Here is a 26,652-nt window from a genome sequence, read left to right on the forward strand (position 1 = left end):
GTTTATCAAAGACCATGCCGGGCTTCTTCACATCTAAACAAGGCCTTCTGGTGAGTTTTGTTGTTTTGGAGATGTTGGCATTTTTTTTAATCCATACAGAAAAATGTAATCCTTAAAATGAAAATCTCCAAACAACAATCTATGAAGTGTTTACTCATTGGACAGGCTTTCAAAACACAACATTGGAATAACTGTTTAATGAAACCTGCTTTTTCAAATCTGCTGTTTCCACAGTTAATGTTTCCTTTTTGTAGAGCATTTAAAGAAGGAAACTGTGCCTACTTCTTTTTATAACAAAGTCCATTAAAAACTATGAAAACAATCTGTGGGCCAACTAGAGCTGAGTTTATGGAGACAGAAACACAGAAGAAGACAGCAAGGTAACTAAATAGACATCTTTTTGTCTTCCACACTCAGACAAATAATCTAACTAACTAACATCCCTGCTTTCGAGTACAAACTCTATGGTTGTTCAAGATGCAATACGTCTTACAACATGCTGCTGATTTTATTTATCGTTTCATCAGAAAAGACACTGCAAACTGCTCAGATTCAAATAATTTATTTTACCCAGAAAAACAAAAATATTTAAAAAAAAAAAAAAGTTAAAGAGAATTCTTTGTATTTCCTCTCACAGTATGAAAATCACAGATTTAATATTGCATACATCTACTGCATACATCATCTAAACATCCAGAGCAGCACAGGTGGTGTCACGGTAAAAAGCAATGTGATCTATCTGCTATTCACACTGTGTGTGTTGGTGCAAAGAAGCAAACTGTGCACAGTGAAACACTGTGTGGCATAAATATACTTGAAAACAAATATTGACATCGGCATTACTTTCCTTAGCATTTTAGATAAGCGGAATATAAACATTTAACAAATGGGTTTTAACCAATGTGAAGTGTCTGTCAACAACCATAGCTCCTCTTGTGCAAGCCCACAGTGCATAAACATAAGCAGGATGATGCGTGAACAGATAATGAATAAAAACACAATTTATTCTCAGATGAGAAATTAGAATTGCTGACAGATTATACAGGTTAATACTGAACACTTAAAATGTCCTGATATCTGCTACATTTTAGTGCGCTATAACCATGTCGCAATGTTTATATAAGGTTTATAAAGTGCTGCCACAAAGTATCCCAAAGGTCAACTGAGCAGAATTTATCCTCATAACAGAAGTTGCTACAGTCTAGTTTCCATCCAAACACTGCACACATTTGAACACATTTCAGAAAATCATTAAGCTCAAAGCAAACTTCTATGCATATCTGTTTCCATATGCATGTGTGACTGCATGAAGGTGGATACTTGAGTATAAGTAGCTGATGATGTTAAATTTATTGCCGGGTGTTATCACAACCACTGCAGAACAACAGTGTGCAAATTATATATTACAAAAGATCACCAGCAAAATTAGTAGCACTGCCAAAGAATGCAGAAAAAATGAAATTATATTTATATTTGTTTCATACATTAATTTAACTAATGCTCCCCCTCGCCATTAGTTCTCACATACATACTGTATGCTTCTATCTGACATGCTTCATGCACGATTAGTGTATAAAAAGCTAGTTTCAATTGCACTTTGCCACATTTCACTGTTATCAATACACACATATTTTTTTGAACTTTAAAAGTATTTTTTCTTCTTTTTTTCTGAACCTACACCTCAGATTTTATATCCAAAATGGTCAAAAAATGCAGGTGGATGGAAATATCTTTTGACTTACTCATACAGGGAGTGCAGAATTATTAGGCAAATGAGTATTTTGTCCACACCATCCTCTGCATGCATGTTGTCTTACTCCAAGCTGTATAGGCTCGAAAGCCAGTACTACCAATTAAGCATATTAGGTGATGTGCATCTCTGTAATGAGAAGGGGTGTGGTCTAATGACATCAACACCCTATATCAGGTGTGCATAATTATTAGGCAACGTCCTTTCCTTTGGCAAAATGGGTCAAAAGAAGGACTTGACAGGCTCAGAAAAGTCAAAAATAGTGAGATATCTTGCAGAGGGATGCAGCAGTCTCAAAATTGCAAAGCTTCTGAAGCGTGATCATCGAACAATCAAGCGTTTCATTCAAAATAGTCAACAGGGTCGCAAGAAGCGTGTGGAAAAACCAAGGCGCAAAATAACTGCCCATGAACTGAGAAAAGTCAAGCGTGCAGTTGCCAAGATGCCACTTGCCACCAGTTTGGCCATATTTCAGAGCTGCAACATCACTGGAGTGCCCAAAAGCACAAGGTGTGCAATACTCAGAGACATGGCCAAGGTAAGAAAGGCTGAAAGACGACCACCACTGAACAAGACACACAAGCTGAAACGTCAAGACTGGGCCAAGAAATATCTCAAGACTGATTTTTCTAAGGTTTTATGGACGGATGAAATGAGAGTGAGTCTTGATGGGCCAGATGGATGGGCCCGTGGCTGGATTGGTAAAGGGCAGAGAGCTCCAGTCCGACTCAGATGCCAGCAAGGTGGAGGTGGAGTACTGGTTTGGGCTGGTATCATCAAAGATGAGCTTGTGGGGCCTTTTCGGGTTGAGGATGGAGTCAAGCTCAACTCCCAGTCCTACTGCCAGTTTCTGGAAGACACCTTCTTCAAGCAGTGGTGCAGGAAGAAGTCTGCATCCTTCAAGAAAAACATGATTTTCATGCAGGACAATGCTCCATCACACGCGTCCAAGTACTCCACAGCGTGGCTGGCAAGAAAGGGTATAAAAGAAGAAAAACTAATGACATGGCCTCCTTGTTCACCTGATCTGAACCCCATTGAGAACCTGTGGTCCATCATCAAATGTGAGATTTACAAGGAGGGAAAACAGTACACCTCTCTGAACAGTGTCTGGGAGGATGTGGTTACTGCTGCACGCAATGTTGATGGTGAACAGATCAAAACACTGACAGAATCCATGGATGGCAGGCTTTTGAGTGTCCTTGCAAAGAAAGGTGGCTATATTGGTCGCTGATTTGTTTTTGTTTTGTTTTTGAATGTCAGAAATGTATATTTGTGAATGTGGAGATGTTATATTTGTTTCATAGGTAAAAATAAATCATTGAAATGGGTATATATTTGTTTTTTGTTAAGTTGCCTAATAATTATGCACAGTAATAGTCACCTGCACACACAGATATCCCCCTAAAATAGCTAAAACTAAAAACAAACTAAAAACTACTTCCAAAAACATTCAGCTTTGATATTAATGAGTTTTGTGGGTTCATTGAGAACATGGTTGTTGTTCAATAATAAAATTATTCCTCAAAAATACAACTTGCCTAATAATTCTGCACTCCCTGTACAATGATTGTCGATAAATCAAAGATGCGTGGATTACCACGTTAGCAGATGACAGCCTTCAGACAAAGATTTTGAGAGTTGTCAACATCAATCTGCAAAAATCTACAAGGAGAGTCTGTTATGCAGGTGAGGTCAGACCGAGTCCATTAAACAGACTATTCTGTCCTATCTCTGCAAACTGCTGGAAATCAGGTCCCATTTGAAGGAACACAGTTAAACAGTCAGAGGCTACACTTTAATTTATCGTTGCAAATATGCTGAGACATGGTGCTTTACATCGGCAGTGCAATGGTCACGAGAGTCTGTGTACTTGAGATGCAACCTTTCTAGAGTTCATGAAGTCTTTTCAAGATCGCAGGCACTGATTATCACATAAAACTGAACTGAAGAGCTGGAATTAAACCCAGTTTTTCAGCACACTAAAGTTTCTAATACGCTTCGTATTACAGCATTTCCTTTTTTGTTTGTCGTTCTCCAACAACCCTGTCCGCCTCGCCTCTCAGCTGCTCCAAATCGTCCTCTGAGCTGTGCCGCACCCCCCTTGAGAAAATCTTGCGACGTGACTGGGAGCTAAGGTCCAGCAGATCAAAGGAATCGGAGGAGAAGAGGCTATCCTCGCTCACAACACTAGAGGGGCGGCTATGACGGCCCTCGGCATCCCCTGCAGTCTGGAGGAGATGCTGCAGAGCCTCTGGGAATATCGCAGGAGTTGGAGAGGGAGACGACTGGTGGTTGTCAGGAAGATCCAGGCTGCGAGAAAACTTTCCATTACGTTTCAAAATACCCTTACGTCTTCTTACTGCTTCTGTGCGCATTGTGGGACTGTCTTCAACTCCAGGGAGACATGTTTGTTGTTTGTGGGAACAGGACTCACCTGCATTACTGTCTGTACTTCCTACACCTGAGCCCCTTCTGTCTGATGAGGAACCATAACCTGACTCCCCACCATACAAGTTCTTTAGTATCCCTTTCTTGGGCATTTTGGACGACGGCTGACTGAATGTAGTTGGAGACAGAAGGCTGGTTGATAGGACGTCAACATACGCATGAGTAAGACTGTGTGTTCGACAGGGCTGCGGTGCAGTGTTACAGAGCTGAGAGGGGGAGTTATCCCTGGGAGGGGTGTGAAAGACTGAATCTAAACTTCTCTGGTGTTTCAGAATACCTTTGGGCTTTTTTCTTTCAAAAGTGGAAGTGGAGGAAATCACCACGGAAGAAGCAGTTGCTAAACAAACGTCACTGCAAGCTCCCTGTGCAGTCTGGGGAATCGCATTCTCCTTGCGAGACTTCCTAAGACTCGATATTCCACCGCGCACCCTTGCACCTCCCCCACATTCGTGGGGGAGGTGAGCTGAAGGTAAGCTGAAGTAAAAGGGGTTGGAAGCGTGTTGAGGAAGACCGGAAGAGTCTGAGGACAGACAGTCTGCATCCACCGTCAAACTGCTAGCAGCAGCAACCTGATTCTGCCAGTCGATGTAGCGAGCCAGCAGCGGGGAGGGGCACTCTTGGTGTGGAAATGAAGGGCAGTCACACACACTCTCTTCATATCCCCAGTTCACCCACCAGTGGTTAGCCACGTCCTCTATCGTGGCTCTCTCATCCACACGCACCGTCAGCAACCAGCCGATGAGAGCACAGGCGTCTGGAGGGGACAGAGTCAACAGTTATTTATGGCCACTACGCTGACAAACCAGATCCCATTTGACAGCTTTAAAAATATATATAAAAAATAAAGTTATGAAGCTTTACCAGAGGGGGGGTTGGGTCTGCGATAGCGACCTTGGCTGATCTGCTCTGTGAGTTTTGTGTGACTGGCCCCATCAAATGGCATGCTGCTGTAAACAAGGGCATACAGCAACACCCCCAGTGCCCAGCAATCCACCTAAGACACACAAACACATACAGAATGAAATATTATATTCTTTTAAAGCATATTCATGAACAAAAGAAGATGTACTGTGGTTTAAAGCTACACTAATCCAGAAGATATGAATTTTACACTGCTAAATTAGTGTAATTTAGCATTGCACTAATATAAATAACAATGTTGGATTGATGAAAGACACAAAAATGCAGCAGAACCAGCGACATCATAATTTTTTTACATTTTAAAGAGCTTTTTTTCACGCCAGCATCTGGTGCCTACAATACCCACAATGCAAGTTGTTAGTATTAGCTAATGTACTAGAAAGCTGTTGTTTTAAAAGAAAACCAGCCACATGTGGTGACATTAAATGATGATGTAATCTCACCAAAAGCAGCCCTCCAGTCTTGCAGTAAACAAAACTGATTATTCTGTGAACATTTTAAAACAACCTAACATCCATAATGCTGGGAATTAACAGCATGTTGACCAACCTCTGGTCCCTGGTATGGCAGCCCTTTCACGATCTCTGGGGCAGCGTAGAGCGGACTTCCACAGTAGGTTTGCAGCAGCGTGCCCTTGTGGAAATTATTTGAGAGGCCAAAATCAGCCAGCTGCAAAAAAGAAAGAATGCAAATTAACATATTTTGTTAATAATTATTTTTATTTCTTCCTACTGCTGACACTATTCAAAGCTTTCACAGCTGCTGGATGTGTCTGCACTCATTTTCTGTGTCAAGTAAACACAAGAGGTTCATGTGACACTGTGAATCATAGATGGCGAAACAAACTAACAGCTGTCACATTACAAGACAACAGATCTCAGTCCAGATGTCTCTCCACAGACTCAAAACACTGATATCTCAAACTTTATGTCACAGTGAACTAATCAGTTCACACTGAATCCTGCACTGAGTTTCATTCACTTTAGCACTCGCCCTCACGCAATCTAAATTCCTTTTCAGTGACTATGTACGGAAAGCTTTTAGTCATGTGGAAAAGAAAATACACAATAACTCAAAAGCAATTCCTTTTAAAGGAGCCAAAAATACTGCAGGTATGCTGAGCTTTTGCCAGAGTAAGTGTGAGCGAGGAAAAGGGGAGCGGGCCAAAAGCATCAGGCTGCTTACGCCCACGTAACGGAACAATCACTCACTCGAGGCTCCGAAAGCCATACGCAGACATACTGTGTCTCTCCTCTATCTGCGAAGATTATAAACATGCATGCTGGCTCACTATCAGCCCTCGTGGTGTTAAAAATATTCACAATGACAGCTTCACTTCCATGGTAGAGAGATACGGGGAAACAAAGACCTCATTGAAGAAGACAACACTGTAAATGCAAGCCAGCTCACTGTTCATATATATCCAGTGGCAATTAGCACATTTCTTTGGACTCCCATATGTTTGCATGCATTCAGCCTATAGTGAGACAGTTCTTCATGAAGCTGGAAGAGTGAATGAATGAATACCAAATGCTTACAAAAACAAAGTCAAACACAAAGTTACACTCTACAGACTAATATTCTACTTTAAACTTGACATGACCTAACATTTCACATATCCGCCTCTCTCTGCCCCATACAGATGCCATTAAGCAGCTATTGTGCAGACATAACAACGCATTGCACAGAGCCTCGGTCATTTCCTGCAGCAGATGCCGAGAAAGGCCGGTGCGGTGAACCTCCGGTGATGTGGTTGGCAGCGAATGAAGACCCGCAGAGAAGTCTGCACATAGCGTTTTCTTTTGACAGACAGAGCACACATACGTAAACACCCTGACTGGCATGAATCCTCAAGATTGTCGCTAAATTCCCGGCATTCCCTGCTGACCATGCACAGCTATGATATAGGGAGAACAATGCCCAAATAAGGCAAGAAATATTCCCTGGGTTCTTTTGTAAGGCCTTACATTGTGTTTTTTCACATTCACTGTGCATTGCTCAACAACACATTGAAATTCCTCTGGGTAGAAAATGCTCCAACATATATCCTGAAAGTACACTGTGTTTGCATTTTATGTTGGAGGCGGCAAAACAATCCACGTAGCATGGATCAGATGATAATGGGAAACTATGAATTATGTATTATTAAATGCTCAGGAAAGGTGGCAAGATGGCTCAGTTAGTGCACAATATTTTCTTAGGATCCTACCTTTACATTCAAATCTTGGTCCAAAAGAATGTTCTCCAGCTTGAGGTCTCGATGCACAACCCCGTTCTGCAAGACAGGAGAAACACACGTGAGGTCCTGCTCTTGGAGAGTCTGAAGGAAGATCATCAGACTGTTTAATTATTCTCAAGCATGAGAAGGTGCTCTGTTTTTTCATCGGATGACGGTTTGAGCCGCCGACTGGCATTAAGCACAAGTGTGCAAGGAAAAGGCAGATGACTCAAAATCTACACTATTTGTAGCAAAATAAATTGCATATGTAGTACCTCATTAGGTGTGGTCACCCAGGAAATCATGTGACACTTTAAACATTCATGTCAGTTCGTCTTAAACAAACTTTATTTCATTTATTAAATTCTCTTCTGAGCACTTATGTGAAGGAAATGGCCAATGACCTCAGACAGTGCTTTGTGTGCTACATGTAACTGCACTGCGTGTGTATGTGTGCAAGCACGGCAGACACACATATGGTTAGATGTGGTTTATCAGGTCAATATTCTTACTATCGTTTAAATGCCTGTGAACGGAGCAGTGAATGGCCCTCGATTATTTCCATTTTTCTCGTGAAGCCTTGCTCGTCTTTCCAAGTGCACCGCATACCTCTGAGGCACATTCAATAATTCATTCACGCTGGAACATTCATGTCTATTTTGGGACAATATTCAAGGGCACGAGGAGCCCAAATTCCATCACCCTGCACACCACAGAGACGCAGAAGCTGAATGATAAGTTTAACGTGAGCAGATTCACACAAAGTCCAAACTTCCAAAATAAGAAAAGCAAAACAACTGCCTTTTTTTTTCATGTCCAGCTCAGCTGACAGTCAGGCAGATATCCTAAGTTCCACTGTAATGCACTTCTGTTTAAACAGGACTTAATAACTCCTCAATAATTCCTGCTTTCTGGCCTGATTTTATGTACACAACAATAAATCAGAGAAACAAAGAAGTGTTTGTTTCTATGCCAAGGCTTACAGTAATGTTGAAGGAGGCTCATTTAGCGTTTGTTAAATGTGTTAGTGTGTGACTGTAAAGAACAATCGAGCCTTATAATCCGCTCTTAACCCAAAGAGATCTGAAAACTCAAGTCAAGTTTTTCTGCAGTAATAGGATTAGGATTTATTGGTTTAAGCGGTACAGTATTTGCATGTGTGCACACGTGCCTGTGTGCAATTTGCTAACTTGTAATGTATTCCTGTTGGGCACCTGCAGAACACGTGGGTAGGTTGTTTGGTGTGTATAAACCTTATGGCAGTAGTGGACAGCAGATGTAATCTGTCTGAAGATGCTGCGGGCTTCTGTTTCTGGCAGTCGCCTCCTCTCCTGTATGTAATCATACAGCTCTCCTCTGCTGGCGTACTCCATCACAATCACAATCTTATCCCGGCTCTCAAACACTGTCAACACAGGAAAACAGAAACCTTTAATGATGTTTTGGCTGTGTAGGTTTTCAACTCCTGTGTAATCCGCAGTGTTGGGTAAGTTACTTTAAATTAGTAACTTAGTTACATTACTAGTTACTTCTATCAAAAGTAACTCAGTTACTTCAAGTTACTCGTTACTTTCAGAGTAACTATTTACTAGGGAAAGTAACTTTGATTTTACTCAGAATTCTCTTGTTAATGTGCTGCTTCCGTAACTGGATACCCAGCAAGATTGTCAGTCTTCTAGCTTGCTTACTTGCCACAAGTGCACTGTGCCACCTACCAATAGAAAGGAAAAAATAATGTGCACATTTCCACGAGAGAAATCCCACACCTGATTCTATCCTAGCCTGCTTTTTACATCCAACACAAAAACTGCAGTCGTGGTGCTTTCGATTGTACTCAGAACTTGGAAATTCTGCCTTCTGAATAGGAAGATGTAGGTAACACCAGACTGCAGATGAGCTGCATACAGAGCTGGACTGGGACAAAAAATCGTCCCGGGCATTTTGACTAGAGACCGGCCCACCATTATAGGAAAAATCATAAAGCCTTTGAATGAAAACAAACGCTGTTGTGACAGTGATGTACACTGTTCTGATGGTATATATGTATCAATCTATCAATTGTTTGCTGCAAGACTCAGATAATTATTTTTTTAAAAGTGAGACATTTTAAATGAGAATAAGAAAGTATTTCCTTGTGCCCACCTCTCCCTTTTAATGCCCTACATGGACCCCTGGCAACACTTTGCTAGACCCGCCCCTGCACAGTTACCAGCTGTCAGCTACTTAGAAAAGGATCCTGGTGTTATTTGTCTCTCAGAAACAGTTCATAACTTCCCTTCAACTCATTCATGTTAACTAAAAGGTAAACCTGTTTCTCCATCACAGCTCTGATGATTCAGTAAGGACATCTCCTGTTTCATCTTCATGTTTCCCTCTCATCACATAACCAAACCGATATCAGCTTTACAGCTGTGGCTCCAGCAAACATCAGCTGATACTAGAAAGTAATATTAAATAAATCCTAACAACAGCTGATCAAACGTGCTGCTGTTGTTTAGCGCGACATCCGCTGGCTTCCTCTTTCTGGCGCAAAGTGGGCGATAAATAAACAAGAGAGAAAAGCCGATCAGCTGATCATTGATCAGTTTCATGATTGAAGTAGAAACAGGAGAGGGAGGGTGAGAGGATGAGAGAAGAAGAGGCAGCTGCGAAGCGTAAACACAGAATAACTCCAGCTTTGTGTCTTTTTCATTGTAGCTGAAGTCCGGGACAAACTGTGTTCCTTTTCACCTCAATACGAAACGTGTAATATTTTCTCTGAATACGAGACGATTCCGTTTTTTACGGGACGGTTGGCAACTCTAATAATTAACCTTATGAACAAAATAAAGTTCAACATCAGTAACATAGCACCACCCAGCTGCATAGAAACTCCGTCATGCTAGCTAGCACGCAGTACGAAAAAGTCAGCATAACGAAAATAAACTCCACCTAAACTTGGTTCATATCTGACCCAGATGGACTGCAGGTTATAACTTCTTACCTGAAGTTCAGTTCACCTGACACTCTCGGACCAGCGGCCGCTTCGGGTCTCTCCTCTTGCCTCCCTTTTCCTTCATCCACCTGCTGGCTTCCACCACTTGCTAATGTTATTGAATCTGTGGAAGCTCCGCGATAGCCACCACACGAAGTAACGAATAACGAGCCTATCTAAATCCCAGTAACGAGTAACGCGTTCCCGATTTTGGCATAATAACTAGTTACCGTGCTCGTTACCACAATAATAACGTAGTTACTGTAACGCGTTACTTAATAACGCGTTAGTCCCAACACTGGTAATCCGTGTATGCAAATGCTTATTGATTTCAATAAATCTTCATAGAAACAGAAATATCTGCAGTTTCTGTCATTTGTACAACTTTAAAAGAGTCTCACCTGATGAATGGCTACCAATCGAAATGATATACTTAAGTATAGTGACAGGTGTGGGGCTAACTGGGATTTTTTTATCTTATTGATGGACTATAACATCCTCCTCATTTGTTCTATTGAACAACAATACCCATCCAACAATAAATGGGAGACCTTTAGTGAATAAGGGTAAAAATCTTCTATTTTTATTGTTAAGTAACACTACGAGATGATGAAACAAGATACCAAAGACCATCTCTCAAGGCTGTTTTAGAAATTTTACAATTCTTTTCAATCATATTGTTTCATTTCTGGGTGCTGTAGCTTTTAGCAAATCATTTTTGGGGAGATTACTTCTTGCTGCAGTGAGTATTTTGGTGGTTTAGCCTGAATTGACCCAGAGTGGTATTTGTAGTAGTTTTGGGATATTTTTCCCAAATTAGTGCATCAGTGATATGATTTTAAGTTAAGTATTTGACAACAATGCAAGTTTATGGAACGGAGTAAGAAGCCATGTGTACGATTCTTTGTACAAATAGGAAATACTTAGTTGGGTCGTGTCATTGTTGGTTTTGGGCTTCAAATAGGATTTGTGAGCATTACCAGCGTTATCCCTTAGCCCCTGGCATTGTTGAACAACACTGCTGTAAATGCTGCTGTGTGTGTTGTGGAACTTAATATCTTTCGACTGACTTTCTTTAAAATATTGACTGCCTAAACGCTAGCTGGATGCCACACTATGAAATTGTCTGATTACGTGGGAAGGTGTGTCAGTGTCATCTTACCCTCATGGAAGCGTATGATGTTGGGGTGCCTGAGAGAAGATGTGATCTCAATCTCTCTCTGGATGTGAATTCTGTCCAGGTCGTCGGTGATGCGCTCCTTGCGGATTGACTTGATCGCCACCTTGGAAGGAAGACAAAGTTTAGAGGATGTTATACAAAAAAGGTTGTGTCCAAATTTCACACACCATGTGTTAAATCTAGTGACTGAGTAATAAAACTTGAGCCAGTAGATTTAATTTCCATAAATTCCTCAGAAAACACACAAATTTAACCATTTTCTGCTTTACCTCCATCAAAGCAACAAATAAATAAACAGTTCATGCATCATCTGCACAGCCAAACATGGAAACAAAGGCATACTGTACATACTGTTGATGCTTAAAAACACACACGCTCATACACAAATAAAATCTCTGGGTATTAGACATGATTATGTGGGTTTAAAGGCTGTATGGTGAGAGCAGATCTCGTGATGTGAGATGTTCAGAGGCAGAAGGTTGACAGCTGCAGTGTTCACACTCTGCTTCTTTAATCCCATACACCAGTGCAACCCGAAGCTTCTGAACACACACACGCAGGCCCGCAATAAAAACGTGCATCCTAAAACAAACCTCTAAAACTGGTTGGATAGAATAAGTGTCACATAATCAACACTTTACAAAGACGAGACAAGTGCATGCAGGCAGACAACGAGGCATCGGAGTGTGCCTAAAATACACCAAGGACAACAGAGACGTGGAATATAACAAGTAGCTGAAGTCATGGGACTAATTTGTGAGGCTGATATTTAAACATGGGACGAAACATGCGCTGTATAATTTTGGATGTCCCTGTGGGTGAGCTCCCACAGGTCAAAACTCGAGTTTTCTCAGCTGGCGGGGGAAAAAAAATGTCTCCGAAAAACTGGAAGAGACACAGTTCGCACGCTCCATCAACCATGATAGTTATGCAACACAACACGAACACCATCCAGGGAACCCCTGAGACTGAAGTGACCTTCTGATTTATGAGGTCATCAGCTGAAGGGCAGATATTAAAAAGTTGGGGAGGCAGATTCTGATGCTCACTAAAGAGCCATTTATGACCCAAATACTTAAAGCAATGTGAGGAAGAGAAGGGGAGACTGTAAAATCAGTTACTGGGATGATTTAGTGCAATATAACAGATAAAAGTTATGGATTAGACACGTCAAGATATAGACTGGGAGTCAAAAAATTCTACTGCCGTCTCAGCTCTAATTTACTACCAAGACTTTGAAGTGACACATGACACAGGGAATACAGACCCTCTGGGTATGGTTCAGGGCAAAGTGAGTATTTTATCTGACTGATTTCAAGGGGCCATGTGTGAGTAGAGGAAGCTGTGGTTGTTTGTGTTTGTGTGATCTCACCCTTATGCATGCAAATATCCTGCGGATGCATCACGCAGAGATATGACCTCTAAAGTATCCTTCTCACCAACAACATCTCATTGTTTCCTCTAAAAACTGCAACCTCACATGTGTAGAACACAACGCAGCATGTGGGAGTCATTCAGGCGTTCTCTGACATCATCACGGCCTATATTATGATGGCATGGCAATTTTAGATGTGCAAAGGGATGTACTGGCTTTCCCATCCCCTTCTTGTTTTCCTGCTGACTCCAGTCTTGACTTTTTGCAGGTGTGTTTGTCTGTATGAAGTCATCATGGGAGTTGGGGTGTGCACCAACTTCCTTCCTACCCTGCTATTCTCACAAACACACAAATGTATCCCAGGAGCCTGAGCATCACTAAAGGTCCCTGCTGCATCTGTGAACGATTTAGCGGCAGGATTATACAGGCTTCCTGCCAGAGTGACCCTTGACCTCCAATCATCTACACACAGCCTTAAGCCGTCCCTTTCCTTAACCAGGAATTGCAGAACTGATGGGAAACTGGGCAAAGACATATACATTAAATGCAAGAAAGGAAACAAGAATTTTTTTCTGATGGCATTATCTGATTTCTTCAATTCCTTTTTTTTTTCTTGCCTACGATATTTAAGCTTTAAAAACAAGTGAGGCTCCCAACCAGGGTAAGTGACCACAGAATACTTAGCTTGCATAACCAAGGCTGGTTATTCATCTTTCCTTTTGCTTTACCCTGTGCATTCATGAGGATGACTTGCATTCATGAGGATGACTTACATTCCTTTCTTGCAGCGTCACAGGAAAACCACTTAGACACTTTACAGGAACAAGTCTCAAGTGAGCTCCTTAATATAAAATCACTGATAGTGCCTTCTCTTCCTGCTTTCCTCTCCCATCTCCCCAAGCTCACAAAACAGCCCGCTAGCCTTGTTTCCAAAAATAATGCCTGTTTTGTTTCAAAGAATTCTTGGTATGTGCCTGCTAATGGCTCAAGGAATTCAGCTTTTCCCCCTTGTCCTACCAAACCCACTCACCCTGCACACACACACACACACACTACATGGCCTTGTTCCTCTCTCTGTATCCTACCAGCAGTCTCTTATACATGCTTCACTACATGTTAAGATTTAGAATAGAATAGAATTGTACACAACAGAAAACAAGTTGCAAAGTGCTTGAAAGTTGTGCAAAGAAATGACCTGGTATGAATAGAGTCCGTGTGTGAGTGGCATGAGTGATGAGGGTAACTCAGGCCATGGCTCAGATCAGTGAGGTGATTGGGCAGGGGTGGGGTGTGGGGAGATAGTGTTTTTTGACAGTCTGAATGTCCCAGGGGAAGAAGGTGTTTTTGAGTCTGAAGGTGTGAGACCTGATTGACCTGAGGCGCCAACCAGAAGGCAGCAGGTCATACAGGTGGTGGGCGCAGTGCAAAGGGTCTCCTGTGATGGCCCTGGTTTTCCTGAGATAGGAGGATCTGGCGATGGCTTCCAAGGGTGGTAGAGGGCAGTGACTGATGTTTTGGGTGATGTTAATTACGCTCTGCACAGGCTTTGTGTTCTCTGTTGTGGCCCCTGCGTAGCAAACACCCAGGAAGTAGAAGAGCACACTCTCCAATGAGGAGCAGTAGAAGGCCACTTCTGGTCCAGGTTATTCTTCCTCAGGACACAGAGGAAATGAAGCTGCTGTTGGGCCTTCTTTACCAGGGTGTTGTGGCTCCAGGTGAGATCCATGGAGATGTGGGTGATTCTACAAATTCCACCCATTCTTCATTTATGAGTGGGGAGTAGACCTATCTGTGCCTCATGAAGTCCATTATGAGTTCTTTTGTTTTAAGGGAGTTAAGCTTCAGGTTATTTTCTAAGCACCGTCAGGACATCATTGGCATACGTGTCGATGTCATTAGTTGGCTGGGTTGGTGTGCAGTCATAGGTGTACAGGGTGTACAATAGAGGGCTGAGAATGATTTGCTCTGTAAGCAAACTGGTGGGGGTTGAGGGAAGGGGGGTAGGCAGTCTCTGATATGCTGAGACATTTTCTAGTTGGTGAGGGCTACGACGTCTCCACACCTGGCGGGGGTTACTATCAGTGAGGAGATCTGGCAATCACAGTTGAAGGAGCCAGACAAATTGTGAGAAACTCACTCTAATCAGGATCATCTTTTTTGTCGCAATCAGATTATGGAACTGTGTTTATTTACTAAAATAAACCAGAAAAGAAACTGATGAGGCCCCCGTCCTCTCAGATCACAGCACAGAGGGAGGGATTAAGGTCTGACCAGACATAAACCCACGATTATTCAAACTAATCTGGTACCACATTCTGTTTTAACCTAGATATTCAGATTGTGAAGTTAAATAGAAACTTGTTATGGTATTATGTCTCGCTCTCTCTCTCTGTGTGTGCTTAAGTCTGGGTTTTTAGGGGTCAGACTCTAGTTGGAGCAGACCTATTGTAGTGATTTTATCCCCTTTTTCAATTGCTGAGTGAGTCAGACCAAAGGCATCTCAAGCTGGCAGCACAAGAAATGGGTTCAAGATCAACGCATATCCTACCACACGCAGAGCGCCCCCCACGAAGTTCTTTCCACCTTCAAATTAATATTTAATTACCACTGAGCAACACTGTGGCAAGTGCAGCACGCAAGCACAGACGCATGAAGACACAGGCGAAAAGTAAAAGCATGGGAATCACATTACACTTTTTATAGGCTTTTTACAGGGTCAGCAGACGAGGTTAGGAGGTCAGATCAATTTCAGAAACTGATAATTGATCGTTTCCTTTCACCACATTTCGCCCTTTGTTTAGGAAATAACGAGTCCTTCAGCCACACAGCTCCGAAAAGCTTGAGGCAGTATGATATGATGGGTTATGGTGACCATCTTACCGTCTTCAGGCTCGCTCTCTCCACCGCTTTCTTCACTTTTCCGTAGGTGCCTTTCCCCAGCGTCTCCATCACCTCATAACGGTGCTTTAAGTTGTGCTTGTGCTGATGCTTTTTTACTTCCATGGACGCTGTGGCTGTGGATGCCTGGCCCAGCGCCTCCACGCCTACTTTCATGTTTCTCTGTCGCTTCTCCGCGTTGCAGGCACGGCGGCTGTCCATTCTCGGTGACTGCTCGCCGCCATGCTGGCTGCTGGACGCCGCGTCCTGCAGGCAGCCTAGCTCGGAGCGTCCGCTGGTATTCATTGCGCCTCTGCTGTCCGCCTCACGTCTGCCCATCCTCTCTGCGCACTTTGCGCACCTGTCAGGAGCAGCTTTCCTCGGGACCGGATCCCCAAATCACTTTGAATTTTGATAAAAAGCAGCTGGAGCTCTTTTTAATGATCGGGTTGTCCATATAGAGTCTCACACGTTTAAAGGAGGCTTCTGTAATGGTCTGAAAATTAAGAAATACCCCAAAGCCGTCTGATCTATCTGCCCAGCTGTTGTTTTCTACTACCACTCTCAGTCTCAGGAACACAGCAACAGGAGCGACGGGAACCACACGCTCCGAGGCGAGGGGTGGAGCCTCCACAAGGCAACATCCCCGAGCGTCACACTGGTTTGGGATTAATTTGGGTTTTTCCAGCGAATACTTGACCTACCCAGCGGCAGAAACACGGGGGAAGAAGGCATGCGGGGAATGTCCTGCGGGTCAGATTTACCCTAAATCCATCACTTCAATCAGACATTTGTGGTGATGCTTTGCCATGCGGCGAGCTTTGAAGACTCTGAGGAAGTTGGCAGAGACTTTGCAGTCAGAGAAAAGGGATTTTATTCTTTTATTTAAAACGTACATTTTAAACAGTAAAACAAAGAAACAAAAAACTGTTATAGATAAAGTAACCTCGGTTAAACGTCATGAAATAAGACAGCAGAAGCAAAGGACAGTGAGAGATACATGCTCTGTGGCTGTGTTGTGTGCAGAGTACAACTAACAAGTTAAGGATGGTTTAGCTGTCAGCAGTTGTTAAACCAGTATCTGCACTATATCTGCCAAATTTCCCTAGCAGAACTTAACACCAGGTAATGTGTGGCCCTTAATTTAAAACACAGCCAGAGAGAGTGAAGCAGCAGCAGCAGCAGGTCCCACTCCAGATTATGTGACACAAGGTGAGTTTAAAAAAGTGGAAACTACAAGTTATTCCAAATAATCATTAGTGTCAGTAGCAGTTTCAGCTGAAAGGACTGAGCTTTATCGTATGCTGGACGAGGAGTTCACAGCTACAAGATATTTTGAGGAAAGCAATGTGTTTGAAACTGAAGATATAGCATTTTAAAATACCACAGTGGCTCTGCTGCTTAATTAAAAGAAACGCTTTTGTTAGTTCTAATGAAACCGCATCAGGCAGGACACCAGCATAACTGTGAGCTCTCTAGTAGATGTTTCCGTGCATGACTAAATCACCCAGAATATCTGCAAGACCATTAGACTGCTGTACATGACGTCTCTGGCTTTTGTGGTTGGTAACATCAAAAGAACACTAACAGAAAGTGGGCTTAAAAGAGGGCAGGGGTTAAAATGAGGTTTACTGTTCTTTGTGGATTTTTGGAAATTATTAAACTTATTCATCCTCGACTGACTCCTTCGTTGGGTTATCCACCACAAGCATATTGTACTGGTTCAAATACTTCTTTCTTATTTGTTTCTCTACTGATGTTAAAATTTGATGACACATAAAGTCATATTTTTGGAGCTTTGTGCAAATTTTTAAGCACAGTGACTTAATCACAGCAACATTTGTAATGACAGTTACATACTGGAATTCAGTGCATGCAGCATACAATAAGGCAATGCCAAAGAAACAGTTTTAAATTTGTGGTTGAAGGTTGGAGATCAAAAGAAATGCTGCTGAGGCATGAGCCTGCATCTCTGAAACATCAGTGACATTTTTGCATGAAAACAACATTTCAGTTGAATGCAAAAGTTTAAACAACGAAATGCTTAAATAAATATATTTCAAGTGTAAGCCTGAAGAATGTGGCCACATGTTGAACATGCTGGCTTTTTTCCTTGTTGTGGTGTTAAGAATAGATTTGTGATGAGATCACAATCCATTGTTTCCACTGGAAACAAATAGATGTGAGTGAACAGTGACATCTAGTGGTCAGTTTTAAAATAATCTTTATAATTAATTTAATAAATGAAAATTCTCTAATTCATAAGTTTCCTTGATTATACATTTTTAAATGAATATTATATTTGGTATTCTGCATCACCTTCAAAGCCCAGCCACAGCAGTCAAACGGTGTATGCTTGGAGTTTGTCCCTGTTGCCATCCTCTCTTTCATAAGTGATAAATGGGATTAAAAAGGTAACATTATGCACATTAATTTAAAGGCAGCTAAGTTACACAGTGTAAGATATATGCACTGGGGGAGTCTCCTGGGATTCAACAGTTATTGCACTCAATCATTGGGATACTGAAGTTAATGAAGAATAAATGTCAATAAAACATGAATTTCATGTTTCTGTGTTTGAAGACCTAAAAATTAGATTTAGCCTGAAATTTAAAACTGAAATAAATACTTGCACTTTCCAATAATCCCACTTACAGTTGATCATGGAATATTTAGTAAGAAACAAAGGAAACGCTCTGATCTTATCTTTTTTCTTTTTCTTTTTTTTTTAGGAGTGACCGTTTAGGGGGAGGTTCAATTTAAATTGAGTTTATACGTATGAAACATTTGCTTTTTGGGTGATATTTGTTGCATTTCTGAGATGTTTTGAACTTGCATGGCTGCTACCTTGGTCGGTTCTCTTTTGTAATATATACCACAGGGCTTTCCATAGCAGGAACACAAATCCTGTGGGCTTTAAAAGAAACCGTGAAACCAGTTCCTGCTGAAGTAAGACGTCAGTGGTATTAATGAGATCAAATTCAGTCTCCTTGTCAGTATAGCTCTGAGTAAACTGGGACAGAAATGCCTATGAGCCTGCTGAGTAATGCTATCAGAGTTCACTTTATATCAGAACTGCCAGATAAGAGATCATTATGGCAGCTGATGCAGGTGCAGGTTCTCTCTCATTCTGATTAGGAGAAATAAAGTTATAAATGAAATGAAGTTATAAATGCCACTAAATGTTAAGGCATTCTTTGAAGACTCTTTTACTAAAGGTTTCTGAAGGAAAGCAGTACAAAATCATGTCTACCTGAAAAGACAACAGAAAAAGAAGTCACAGAGAGTAAGAAGACTGAAGAGAGGTTATTCTTTCCACAACACTGTGAGCTGTCAGTCGGGCTTCTGAATCACTGTCCCAGCAATCTTCCAGGAGCTCCCTCAGCGCAGCTCCCTGAGAACAATAAACATTTAGTCCACACATTACAGACACCACAGGTGTAAGTGGTACCACAAAGCCCCTATGCAAGAATACCTGCGGTAGCAGTTCCCAGTGTTCAGGTATACAGGGTCTTTTGTCCATATAGGACACATACAGCATGAGGCTCTCCAGTGTTACATTGCTTCCCAGCTCTAGTTCATATGGCAAAAGATGCTGTGGTGCAGCTCCGCCTGCAGGTGGAAGCAGTGCTATTAGTTTTTTCTAGGCTTAGTGAATTGAAAATATGACTTGTCAGCCCAGAAACCAATGCATTAACTATCAGATTTCAAGCAACTGGGAAACCAGGCCGGCTGGAGCGCACTATTCACCAGTTTCTGATTCAGATCGGTTTTCCCCTTTCAGTGACACACCCACTGAAAAGCCAGTGTGGTAATTGATCTTTTCTGAGAGGAATGAAAGCTGGACACTCTAGCAACAGCCTGCAATTGTACTGTTGATAATGACAACCCATTACAATAATAGGCTCGCCTTAAAGCAGAGAAAACTGAACGACCTGCAGTTTTTTGTTTCTAAATTCAGACTACATTAAAAGTATCATATTTGACTCCAAACACATCAGAAACACTGCAGGTGTATGACATGACATTTATCATTTGCACTGCTGCACCATTATTGTTTGTTTGTTAATTTATTTCAAACGTGTAAACAATATACAGGTACACTTAGTAAAGAAAATAAGAGAGAGAGAGAGAAAATACTATACAAAAGTCAATACATTTCAATATTGCTACCGTTCTGATTCATTTACATGTTGAAAGGGAGTGGGAAGAAGTACACACTTATTTAATCCCACCCCTTTGCCATAAGTTATCAGTTAATATTTAGTCAGCTTCCTTACTGATATAATTTGTAATAAAAATAGTGAACAGATTTCTGAAATAATATATACTATATACTATAATATCACATCATGAAATTTTTTAAATAGAGACATTCACTTATTATCAATATTTTCCCTTTCTTTATAGTTCGAGAAGATCATATTTTTATAACTCTTTTTCAACTGTTTTCTGTTTGGACGTTGCTTTAATTCCATATTCAAACTGTTCCACAGTTTCACTCCATGAACAGAAACACAAAAGCTTTTTCTTGTAGTACGTACCTTACATGTAAAAAAAAAAAAAAAAAGTTAATTTCTAGTCAAATAAAGCTGCACTTTACAGCTACACAATATACAGCAACCTTTTTACAGTTTGACAAGCCGTTTAAGTACTCTGAATAACTTTACCTTGGCCTTCTGTACTACTCTAAAGAGCCTTGGACTTATTTTTGAACATCATAACATCATATCATCTACTCATAATGACTAACCGTCAAATAAATCATAGCAGCACATCCAGATCTCCCACAGCAGCAGACCCAAAGCGTAAACATCACCCTGCATGAGAAACATGCTTTCGTTCAGGTTCACAAAGCCTTCCAGGATCTCAGGAGCCATGTAGTGCAGCGTGCCCAGTTGAATACACTACAAAAATACAAATTTATCTATTAGAAATAAGTAATAATATTGGATGTTTTGATTTCATGTAATTCTAGTGTGAAATTTTAATTACTTCAAAAAACAGCAGCAAGTCTAGGTCTTCAAGTTTTTTTGTTTTGTTATTTAAATAAGAGGATTTGAGTGGATAAACAGTAGTACCTGTGTCTCACCTTCGTGTTTTTATTCTGGTTGTGCCTGCGGTAAGGCTCTGAACAAGAACGCAGAATGGTGGAGCATCCAAAATCACACAGGGCACAGGTACCATCCGCCTTCACCAGCACGTTGGAGCTGCTGAGGTCTCTGTGGGCCACAGGAGGTTTGTGCAAATCTGTATGAAAAATCCAATAAACAATATTTTGTTCCCGTAGCTTACTCTCACATACCAAGACAGCCTCACATAAACAGCTTATCATTATTTAAGATTTGTGGCCACATTAGATGAATCACTGCAGTAGATCCATTGTTTGGATAAAAACAACTCATCTTTATTCTTGATGATAATAGTTTAAAAACATGCACTCTATGCTTCCCACATCAAACAGACAACCCATGCACACATGCATTTGTTGCAATATTATTCTGGCCAGTACCATGGCTGAGAAGGTCAGAGTGGAGATAGGAAAGTCCCTGTGATAGCGACTGGCACAGGTTCAGTGAGAACATCCAGCTCGTGGTTTGTTTTGACAAAAAGGAATGAAGAGATCCCTGAAATCAAAGGGATAATAGTCATTCGTACTTGAAGCATACAGTGGTTTCAAATACATAAAGCGCTATAGACTTAAAGCCATCGAACATAAACTATTCAACCATAAATATAGAAAAGCAATTATGTTTCACACATTAGCATTAGTTTTAAACTTTATGTAGAGCTGTTCTACTCTTACTGATCAACTGAAGTCCTACAAGGTTTAACCGTACAGTACCGGATTATCCGATCTATGTCCAGGTTAGAATAACAGCTTAATATGACATGAATGTCTTCTGACTATGAGAATGTGAGAGCTCCACACAGAAAGACTAAGTTCAAACTCGGAAGCTTCCCTGCTGTGAGGCAGCAATCCTGACCCCTGACCCATTAAACCTTTATTAATGGTTTTGTTCAGTATACCCATCTTAAAATCTTTACAGTGGTTTCCACTTAGTGTTTGCAATAATTTTATTAGCCTTACTCTACGATAATTCTGTCTCGGACTAGACATCTGATCAGAAATGGTTTTAATGATGAATGAGCCACTTAATGCAACATGTTTCCTTCAGTCTCCGATGGGATCAAAAAGGAGCTGAAATCATTGTGATTAAATAAGAGATGTGGGTAGAACAGCTGGTGTAATAAATATTTTTAAACACAGTGGCTTAACCTGGCATATAATTTTACATTTTTATTGTAGCGCCTGTTCATTTATTCATTTTTCTTTAACATTTACTCACGTTACTTTAGATAATTTAAATAAATATTTTTCTTTTACCTATATATTCTATTTGTCACTTGTAACAGACTCTTACTATTATTTACAAATATTTCTCTGGTCTGTTCCATGCAGTTTTTTCCTTGAGCAGCTGTTGTCTTCGTGCAAAGGTTTTCACTCACATATTCAGCAAACTGCAGCACGATGAACCAGCTTTTGTCATCTGGTTTCCTCCCAGCACCGAGAAAGTTCACAATGCTAGTATGCTTTGACAGCAGTAGCTCATAAATCTCCTTTTCTGTGTTAAAATTATGTTCATAGGCTGCAGGTAAAAATTTGACAGCCACCACAGAGCCCTGGTATGTTCCTTGAAAAACAGTTGCAAAATGCCCTCGGCCCACAATCTGCAGGACATAAACAAGTAAAGAATCAGAACCTGTATGCATTTCTTGCTGATAATTTGCACACTACCTACTGTGGAATTAACCTGTTTCATAGCAGAGCATACCTGCTGTAGCTCGATATGACTGATGTCGATCTCAGAGGTTTTTGTCATTTGGCAGGAACAGGAGGGTCGGATGTGGTAATCATGACTGGGGGACTGTAGATTCTTCTCTGAAATATTATAGTAAAGAAGTGATTTAGTTGCCACTCATAGAAAGTAATCTGGTAGTACAATAAAGCCACCATTCATTTGAAAGCTTCCTGATTAGTTACTGAGAGCATGGAAATGTGACTGAAGAGTAGCAGAGGGAGTACCGTAACACAGATAAAAACCAAGGTCAGCGTAGCACATAGAATGAAGGCATTTCAAGGCCAAGACATCATGGGAACTCAATTTAAGTTGAGAAAATGTGGAAACAATAGCTTTATTCTTCTGTGGAATTAAAAAAGACAAATGGACACATTATTACCATATTAATACTAAAAATAGACAGGTAAACCTAATATCTCATCACAGTTGATTGATGTGAACATGCAATGCAAATATTAAACACTAAAAATGTAAAACTGAAGGCAGAAAATGGACCTTAAACGAAACACAGTCTTCAATCTCTGAGCTGGCCAGCTTGTTGTCAACTTTTATCACATGCGATGTTATCCCTTAATGAAATTCACGCAAGTTACACATCCCAGAGAATGACTCAACTCAGGTATGGAATGCCAGGACTGCCAAAATGAATTAATTAAATAGACCGTTAAATAATAAATAAATACATCATGAAATAATTAATTAAATGTGTCAATAATTAATCAATATATATATATATGTAATTAATTAATTAAATACATATTTGGACATATTTAATTAATTAATTAATTAATTAATTATTAATTATTTATTTCACATTTTAATTAATTATTGACACATTTAATTATTTCATGATAATTTTATTATTTCATTTTGGCAGTCCTGACCCTAGAGATTAAGACTGCCAAAATGAATAATTAATTAAATGTGTCAATAATTAATCAATATATATATATATGTAATTAATTAATTAAATACATATTTGGACATATTTAATTAATTAATTAATTAATTAATTATTAATTATTTATTTCACATTTTAATTAATTATTGACACATTTAATTATTTCATGATAATTTTATTATTTCATTTTGGCAGTCCTGACCCTAGAGATTAAGACTGCCAAAATGAATAATTAATTAAATTATAGCATTAAAATAGCATTAAATAGCATTAAATAGCATTAAATTATGACATTTATATTAAATTAAATGTCATAAATATGTATTTAATTAATTTATTCAAATTTTAATTAATTAATTATTGGCACATTTAATCCATTATTTAACGATGTATTTAATTAATTCATTTTGGCAGGCCTGGCATTTCATAAACAGGTAGGTGCATCTCTTCATATTGATGAACATACAGACACATAGAGTGATTTTGAATTTTTTTTTAGAAAGACAACAAGAACACATTATTTTAGAAATCTGCAAAATTCTTCTTTAAAACTAAAAGTGACATTGTTATTTTTAGGAAAATAACAAACTGAATTTGAGTGTTTTTGCCCTGCACGCTGGACTTCTCTGAGAAATCTGAGGGTAAAGCATAACTTTGAAGGTGTAAAAGAAGATTCACTATTTTTTCTTTTCTTTTCTTTTTTTTTTTTTTGCAGTGGAGTCAGTCAGGTCAAACTGAATTACTCAAGTGGTATTTAAATCATAAATAATGTTTTTGAAGAAAAAAGAACCTTACTTTTCTTTTTTAGGCAACTTCTCCATTGAGCAGCAACGATCCAGAAACACATAAAGAGCAAAATCCCAACCAGAGGTTTCACAGCCTTTTTCATGAAGACGACTAAAAAGGGGAGAAAAAAGGATTAGGTGCCAGTTGAATTGTGAGTGAATGATCATATCTATCGCACATGCGAATGGGTGAAGAATTAAAGGAAAAACACAACGATTTGAGCTAGAGATCTCTGTAATGGTGTGTGAGCCATTTTGCTGGCATGGTGATGGCTAACTGCTCCCTCCAAGAAAGCTCCAGATACTGACAAATCAACGCCAAGTGTTGGGTGTTACACTTAATGTTGATTTTTCCTTAAATTTGTCAACCACCTGAATATATATTCAGTATAACAAGAGCCTAACAAGAAAAAGATCTTTGGTTTGATTCCCCGAGGGGCACAAATTCCTTTGGGGTTGCCTCGGGAAGGACATGAAGTGTTTTAGGCTTTTTAAATGCTTCTAATTGTATTATGATATATTATTCTTAAATTACACATTTATTTAGTAATTCACGGTTATATAACCTTATTAATACCATACCTGAAAAATAAGAGTAGGGGTGTGAAGTCTGTTCTTTTCCCAAAGTAATGTTGCCATTGCAGAGGTCTGTGTTGCACATGCACGTCAAGAATTGATTGTTGATGCGTGTTTGTGCCTTGCAGGTTTCATCTGGGCATGACTTTTCAATTCTGTCACAAGCTGCAATCGAAAAATCAGGAGCACGACAAACAATATTACATACTTCATTATACTTCACAGCACGTGTCACATTTCAGCTGTTACAATTGGTGCTGGGGCTTTCTTTAAACTAGCTTATCAATCATTAGATTTTTTTTTTGCTAATGTGCTAAAAATGTGTTGTTGTTGTTGTTGTTGTTGTTGTTTTCAATCGCCCGGTATACACTCCACGTACTTGCCCAGACATTCGGGCTTCTTACCAAGAACGTCAGCTTTTGGTGTGCCATTAATGATCCGGTAGTAGCCCACGCAACAGTCCGTGGTCTCACAAACTTGCACTGACCCGCTCACACTGCCCGCAGCAGTGTATTTCTTATTCTGCCTGTAGTTGTGCTTTGTACTTTCTGTTATTTGGAAAAAACACCTTCTCTTCTGCTGTAAGGGCTTGCTGTAGATGCACATAATACATTCTGGGAATAAAAAAAAAAGAATAAAAAGAAAGTCGGACGTATAATGTAAGATGACAACGGTGATTAATAACATAGGAGTCTAAATTAGCCTAGTCAACAGTCCTTTTACAACACAAGCAACACAACCTGTAACTATTAGCAGCCATCATTAATCAAAATCAGACACAGAAAAAGGCACAAACAACACAGCAGATTGGCAGATGATTTTAAAAATACTCACCCAAGGCCAAAATCAGCCACCACCTTTCTACTAGCATGTTTATTCACCCTGAGAGGCGAAGTTGAATGACTGTCCTGAGAATGTGAGATTAGTTTCTCATGCTTGCAAGCGCACCTCCCACCAGCCCACACCTGCTCTTGTATCCTTGTGCGAGGACACTTGTCTAAAACATGATTAAATTTAGCCTCCCAGACTATCGGCATCATCTATCATCATCAAGGTCTCACAAAATGGCAATTTCAAAGAATTCTGGAAGTATGCGCTAGGTTATCTCAAGTCACGATTGCTGTATCAAATACTACAGTGAAATCTGCATTCATCGTAATGAATTGAAATGTTGTTTTTTTAAGGGCAATGTAGAGGTTTTTTTAGACTGACTATATCACTATTATTCGTTTAAAAAAGTGCATGAAAGACCAGGTATTGTGTGAATGCTTGGGAATTTCCGATTGTATGACCCACTGTCTTCAGATCTGACCCTAGAATACTTTGGTATACAGATGTGTTCATTGGTGTTCATTGTTCTACCATGTTGATTGAAGCATGGAGAGTCTGAGATGTAACTTTTGGGATTTTTGTAGTTAATGAGCATTGCACAGTCTGACCTTGGGTCAAATCTACTTGGACGTCCATTCCTGGTAAGATTGTGGCATTGCGTTAACACACACCTGAATCCTCCATCTTTTTCACGTGACTTTATTATTTCATTTTATTATTATATCATTTCAACATGCAGTTATCCAAAAAAAAAAAAAGGAGAGAAAAATATATTTAAAATGTTTTCTCACTAAGAGGTCACCAAGTTCTTCTGCTGACATCCTTTCAGTCCAAGTGATGTTTGACAACACAGAGAAAAAAACAACAACAAAAAACAAGTAGCAGTCAGTGTGAGGCTTCTGTGGTTTCTGTAGTTTGACTGAAGAGCAAAATGAATAGCTTGTTAAATA

At 40.1% G+C, this 26,652-nt stretch overlaps 2 protein-coding genes across 2 annotated transcripts; both read right to left on the reverse strand.

Annotated features, from left to right (window-relative positions):
• Positions 1-546: 546 nt before the first annotated feature.
• LOC146363657 (NUAK family SNF1-like kinase 1) lies at positions 547-16,520 on the reverse strand. The gene is made up of 7 exons (XM_084917282.1): positions 15,750-16,520; positions 11,477-11,597; positions 8,594-8,745; positions 7,332-7,397; positions 5,672-5,791; positions 5,063-5,195; positions 547-4,955 (listed from the first exon to the last, which is right to left on the reverse strand). The coding sequence occupies exons 1-7, from the start codon at positions 16,083-16,085 to the stop codon at positions 3,757-3,759; spliced, it is 2,127 nt and encodes a 708-aa protein (XP_084773408.1). The 5' UTR covers positions 16,086-16,520; the 3' UTR covers positions 547-3,756.
• Positions 16,521-16,608: 88 nt separating this feature from the next.
• On the reverse strand, positions 16,609-25,814 carry LOC146363658 (bone morphogenetic protein receptor type-2-like). The gene is made up of 11 exons (XM_084917283.1): positions 25,706-25,814; positions 25,276-25,485; positions 24,878-25,036; positions 24,306-24,407; positions 22,583-22,689; positions 22,257-22,478; positions 21,259-21,373; positions 20,839-20,996; positions 20,500-20,653; positions 19,222-19,358; positions 16,609-19,140 (listed from the first exon to the last, which is right to left on the reverse strand). The coding sequence occupies exons 1-11, from the start codon at positions 25,740-25,742 to the stop codon at positions 19,024-19,026; spliced, it is 1,518 nt and encodes a 505-aa protein (XP_084773409.1). The 5' UTR covers positions 25,743-25,814; the 3' UTR covers positions 16,609-19,023.
• Positions 25,815-26,652: the final 838 nt, after the last annotated feature.

This window comes from Perissodus microlepis, chromosome 20 (genome assembly GCF_051167445.1).
Source record: "Perissodus microlepis isolate ML-2025 ecotype Zambia chromosome 20, ASM5116744v1, whole genome shotgun sequence".
Classification (NCBI taxonomy): Eukaryota; Metazoa; Chordata; class Actinopteri; order Cichliformes; family Cichlidae; genus Perissodus; species Perissodus microlepis.